General features: G+C 30.9%; 1 protein-coding gene across 3 annotated transcripts in view; it reads left to right on the top strand.

Moving 5' to 3' along the window:
- LOC133172970 (uncharacterized) overlaps positions 1-5,205 on the top strand; it is a 5,985-nt gene extending 780 nt beyond the window's left edge. Inside the window, exons 2-5 of one of the 3 annotated variants that reach the window (XM_061307838.1) lie at positions 423-568; positions 1,743-1,873; positions 2,466-2,644; positions 4,497-4,651. In XM_061307838.1, coding sequence (XP_061163822.1) covers positions 423-568; positions 1,743-1,873; positions 2,466-2,633 — 445 coding nt within the window. In that variant the 3' untranslated portion in view covers positions 2,634-2,644; positions 4,497-4,651. Of the gene's footprint in view, positions 1-422; positions 569-1,742; positions 1,874-2,465; positions 2,645-3,605; positions 3,798-4,496 lie in introns of those variants that run through there. The other 2 variants (XM_061307837.1, XM_061307836.1) reach the window with 2 other exon arrangements.
- The last annotated feature ends 795 nt before the right edge of the window (positions 5,206-6,000 follow it).

Below are 6,000 nucleotides of genomic sequence, written 5' to 3'. Positions count from 1 at the left end.
GACTGTTTGTGTTCCAACTGGGACTTGGGCAGTTAGGCATGAGGTAGGTTAGAAATATGTAAGGAAGAAGATTCAGGAGTGTCCTTGGTAAAATGGTCCTAAATAATTTGTTCTGAGTAAATCAGGTGTATTACTATTTCTTACTGGCATACACATACATGTACTTCTCATAAATCTAGAGAAGGGTGTTTGATGAGTAATCAGTTATTAATAAAAAATATTATAATACTGGGGTTTGTCTTGTGTCAAAGAATTATGATAAGCAAGGAAAGATTCGTGATTTTAGTTTATTTTAACAACAAACATTTTTCTTTGGATTAAGTTACATTTTTTTATCTGATGAACAATTAAGTTTTGTACATAGCATAAAAAACATTTAAGTGTTATTTTTACTAATGCTGTATTGGCAATTATTTCAACAGTGCTGACCATGGACAACCTTTTTCTTTCCAACTGGGTATTGGACAGGTCATAAAAGGCTGGGACCAGGGGCTGCTGGACATGTGTATCGGAGAAAAAAGAAAGCTGACCATTCCCTCTCACCTCGGATATGGTGAACAAGGAGCAGGTAAACCCTAATTACTCATATATTTATCTTGACCTGACTCTCAGTATCAGGTATCTTAGACACCTGTAAAATATTTTCTAGCATAATCATTGGTGTTAGATAGACCTGTCCAGTGTGAGACAGCAGTGTGAGATTTTTCTGTCTTACACTGTGTATTACTACGCTGCGAACGGTAACGTAAACATTCCCTCTTAAAAAATACTTGTAAAAATTTCTAAAAAAAAAAATCACATATTCTTAAAATGTTGTTGTTTAATTTATTTAATCAAACTTATTTTCATTCAAAAGATTGTCATATTTTCACTTTCTGAATGGCACTATTTGTAGGTCGCGAAAGGATTCTTCTAAAAATGTTACACTGTCGTTTTTTTTTAAAATCCAGTTTATATAATTCAGAATGATTTAAGTGGACTGAAATTTATTTTCTGAGTTTACACATGCTGTGTAAACCATTTTCAGGTACGATTTCTTTGATGGTATATTCAGATTTTTGATTGGATGCTAAATTAAAAATATAAATTTTTCAATGGTGATGGCATGCCGTTATGGATAAAATAATGCGAGAAAAAAAATCATTCATTACATACTCGTGTGGGATAGTAAAATTCCACCTCGGGGCCAAGATTCACTGTCTAGGACTCGGCAAAGCCTCGTCCTAGACCGTGAATCTTGTCCCCTCGGTGGAATTTCACTATCCCACACTCGTAGTAATGAATGATTCTATTAGTCTGTATCAGATATCTTAGTCACCTGTAAAGTATTGTATGTATCAGGTAAATTATTCTTACCAGATGTATTATCATGGTTACATCTACCAAATGCAGATCTCCAGTAATCATAATTATTTTCCAAAAAAAAGGGGACTTCAATACACGTATATGACTTTTTTTAATATTGGATAAATTAATTAGAGCTTGCTACAGGTCTATAATTAACAAAAAATGCAGATTTGAATGAATAAATCAATATAATAGACACCAAGGTATACCACTCATTTCCTCAATGGCTGTGTAGAAATATGTGGTGCGCATACTAATTAGGTTAAAAGTGGTACTAAGGTCACAGACAAGAACATCAATCCTTAATTTTTCCTGATTGAAGTGGAATGGAGTTTCTACGTAATTTTATAATTTTGGATGTTCAAATTATTAAGATGTTGTATCTGGTTTTATAGGAGAGAAAATCCCCCCAAAGGCCACCCTTATTTTTGAGGTAGAACTACTAGATATTCAAGATGGACCTAAGCCAGAGAACATCTTTAAAAAGATAGATACAGATGAAGACAACAGACTCTCCAGAGAAGAGGTTAGTCAAAGTCATGGATAAATTCTTGTAGCTCATTATTTCACAGGTGAAAGGATGTTGGTTAAAGGGTCTTCCTACACAATTTAATCGGACAGATAACAATCACATGTACCTTGTATATTAACTACTCATTGAGGCTACTAATTCTGTCTCAAAGTTTTCTGTCATGGTAAAAATACAGCCATCTATCTTACTTATAAAATTGTTACATACACTTTTCCACAATATCAGATAGCTTTAACAGATTAAAAAGATTTGCTTATGAGTGTTACAAAGTATATTTAGATTTTTTTTCCACTGAAGAAATAGGAATTTTTAGTTGGATGGAGGTAATAAAGAGTTATTGCCCCTGCCCAAACTTCACAGTCCCATTTTCTACTAATTGGTCTCTAACTTTATAACTTTTAGGGATAAATTTAGTACTTGTACCTCTGTGTTGGGTTATTTTTTTCTTCTTTGTGGTGGAGTTAGAGTTAGAGCACTTTGAAACAATGAATAATTTTTGGTAAATGATATAACTGTCTCAAGACTTTTACCAGTATTTTTAGGGCTTAACTGCAGCTTATGACAGTAACATGACTTTGTATTGCAGATCTCAGATTTTATAGTTAAACAGAGTGAGCAGACAGGACAGAAAATCGACCCTTCTGCCAAGGAACACACTGATGTAGTAGAAAACATTTTCCAGCACGAAGATAAAGACAAAGATGGACACATTTCTCATGAGGAATTTAGTGGACCTAAACACGATGAATTATAAATTTACAAATTGTAGGCACACAGTTTCAGGTTTTGCTAGCACTGCACAGACATTTTATTCACAATTGATTTTTCATCAGCTCTTAAAAGTCATGCAACCTCAAAAAAAAAAGGGGGGGGATGTTTAAAAAAAGTTCTCTTTAAATTTATTTTAATTAAGATATAAACTTACCTTCAAATGCTTTTGCCCTGCATGGCTTTTAAGATTTAATGGTTGATGTTTCTGTTTTCAGCTTACCAGTAGATTTAGTCACTAACATTCTCACACTTTATTCAGAAATTACCTGCTTTGCTCCATGAAGTTCTTACCTAATTCTTTTTGCTTCACTTTACATTAATGTTGCTCACACTTGGTACTCTAATGAATTTTTTGATTCCTACTTTTGAAAAGTGGTCCATTTCAGAATTCTTATCCAAAACTTAAAAGTATATAGTTTTAATACAATACTTTGTTGCATTCTATATTTTATTTTATAAACCTGCATTTGCTTGGATAAATATGACAGAAACAACTTGAAACAGCTTGAGGTCAAAAGGTTGACTAAATATCACATTGCATGGTCTTATTCATTTTCTGGTTCTACTGCATCCCCACTCAAAATTGGACACAAGATATCAATAGTCCTGCATGTTCAATTTATTATAATAGTTTCTAATAAACAGATGCATTTAACTGGGAAAATAATTCATCTCTGGCATGCAAAAAATACTTAGTTAGTCAGTGCATGCTATCATGTATTTAAATTTGCCATATTTGTTAGAATGAGAAAATTCTAATGTACATGTAATAAACTCAATAAAATTTTTAAAATTTTGTTAAAAACAAAAACATGAAGATAAAAAAAGCATAAAAATTTATGGTATTTTAAGAGTTACAAAGAGATGAGAAGAAAAGGTTTAAAAAAAATTTTTTTAAATGTAGATATAATTTTTAGGTCTGTGTCTAAGTACATTTATTTATTTGCTCTTGCAGGTCTCAGAGTTTATTTTACAAGAATTAAAAACTGCATTTAAAAGTGATAAAGTAGATACAAACAATGGACAACACAAAGACCTCCTGCAAAGTGTTTTTGAAAAAGAGGACCAGGATAATGATGGCTTTATTTCAAAAGATGAATTTACAGGCCCCAAACATGATGAACTCTGAATATTTTCTGATAAGAATAGAAAAATGGATATCTGTAAAGATAGGATTTAAGATATCTAGGACTGTATTTTCAGTGCTGTATACAGATTTATATTTGAATAAGTTTTATTTTGCTATTTTCATAGAGTGACAAAACAGAAAAAAATCAAGCCTTAAGTTGAAAAAAAAAAACAAACTGAAAATAGCCAGGTAATGAAAAGGGAGGAAACTGAGAAATCAAAATGGTTCAAAAAAGGGATATCTTATAGAAATGTAAAAATAACTTAAAACAAATTTAAAGCTGTATACAGTCAGTTGACTATGTCTGGAATGTTCAAGTTCTGATGAATGTTATGTGAAAAAGTTCTCCAAGTTTCAAAATTTACCATACATTGATTTAAGCTACATATCGGTAATTTCTCTTCAAGTACCAGTATTAAATCTTTACTTACATGTACAGCTATAAAATGTGTGAATTTTAGATGATGGTTTTTAGGCTTCTAATTTTCACATACGTATCTGTAAACCATACTTTTTCCCAAACAGATGGAGAAATTCTCGTTCAGTGATGAGTTTTTCCAGAGAGATTATTGGTAGCTAGTCATTTGATGGAGAAGAATTATTTTGTTAATGGTGCTGGGCATTAGTTTATGTATTTTATAGACAGCATTGCTTCAGTTTCTTGATAAACAAATGTTCTGATATTGGTTAAAACTTGTATTTGGCCTATTATGACAGATTTCGGCACATCTTGTGGATTTATCACGTCAAACCTATGGATTCCCGGTGGATAATAAAAGTGAGGAACACAAAAAAGTGGTGGATGGTATATTTTACTGGGAAGATTCTAATAAGGATGGGTTTATAACTCATGCTGAATTCACAGGACCAAAGCATGATGAACTTTGATATTCCAAATATCTTATTTTTTTTTAATTTGTCATATACTTCCAAACTGTCCATTTATCATACCAAATTCATTCCACCATTATTATTATTATTATTATAAGATTTGTTTTTATTTATTTGATATTAATATGAGATAAAACACGTTTTGAATTATTTTCAATTCAATAATTTTTTTTATATTTTTGGTTATTTTTCTAATAAATTTAAGATTCCTCTGCCAAAAATGAAAGAAAGAAAGAAATCAGAGACTCCTGCATTCACATTAGTCATGGTTCTAGTAATATTAATTCTGTTAATGTTTGAATATAATTAAATGTATTTATTAATAACTAAACACACTAATATATCAAATGTTTATGATTGTTAAGAGGTAGATGAAATAGAAAATTTTCTTTGATCAAAAAATAGATATGATGGTATATACACCAAAAGCCTATTTTGTAAACAAGTCAATATTTGTGATGAGTGTGCTTTATTTTAGAAGTGCTTGATATGTGGTAAATGTTTGTAAGAATTATTAAAAGACGATAACACCTTATTAATATTGTTGTTCGTGCTTTAGTAACAAAATTTTATTATCAAAAAAGAAGAGACTTTTGGGAAAATATGAAAGAGGAGTATTAAAACTTTTTTTTTTGGTAATTTACAAAGATTTATATACTCTATATCAAATTCAGTTTTCATTTTTCTTTCTCCTTAAATACAAGAATAAAATTGCAATGGATATAAGAACATACTGGTATTTTGTGATGTGTAAACAAGGTTTTAAACAATGTTGAAATTTTTGAAGTTCCATAAATTAGAAACAGAAGTTATTTCCCCTAATTATGATTACCAGGGAGATGGTATGATAGAATTCTTGCTACTAACTTTTATTATCAGGAATTGTATGCTAGTTCCGCCTTTAATATTATTAACAAGGAGATCGTATATGTTAGTATTTTCCACCCTATTAATATTATTAGAGAAATAGTGTATACTAATACACTAATACACTATTTCCTCCCTAAATATTATTAGCAAGGAGGAAATGTTACTAGAATTTCCTCCCCTTGTTATTACTTTACCTGAGCTAAAAGCTCAAGTGAGCTATTCTGATCACATTTTGTTCATCTGTCTGTCCCTTTTCAGATTTTCAACTTCTTCTCAAGAACCACATGGCAAATTTAACTAAAGTTGATAGAAATCATTCTTGGTTAAAGGGGAGTTTAAATTTTAAAATGAAGGACCAAGCCCCTTTCCAAGGGGAGATTATCAAAAAAGGCTGTGGTCATTGAAAAATCTTCTCAAGAACCACTGGGCCAGAAAAGCTGAAACTGAGGTAGTGTAGATT

This window comes from Saccostrea echinata, unplaced genomic scaffold (assembly GCF_033153115.1).
Source record: "Saccostrea echinata isolate AGI-Se365-2 ecotype Australia unplaced genomic scaffold, CSIRO_AGI_Sech_v1 ptg000056l, whole genome shotgun sequence".
NCBI lineage: Eukaryota > Metazoa > Mollusca > Bivalvia > Ostreida > Ostreidae > Saccostrea > Saccostrea echinata.
The sequence above is the reverse complement of the archived record's forward strand: the minus strand, read 5'-3'. Positions and strand labels throughout refer to the sequence as shown.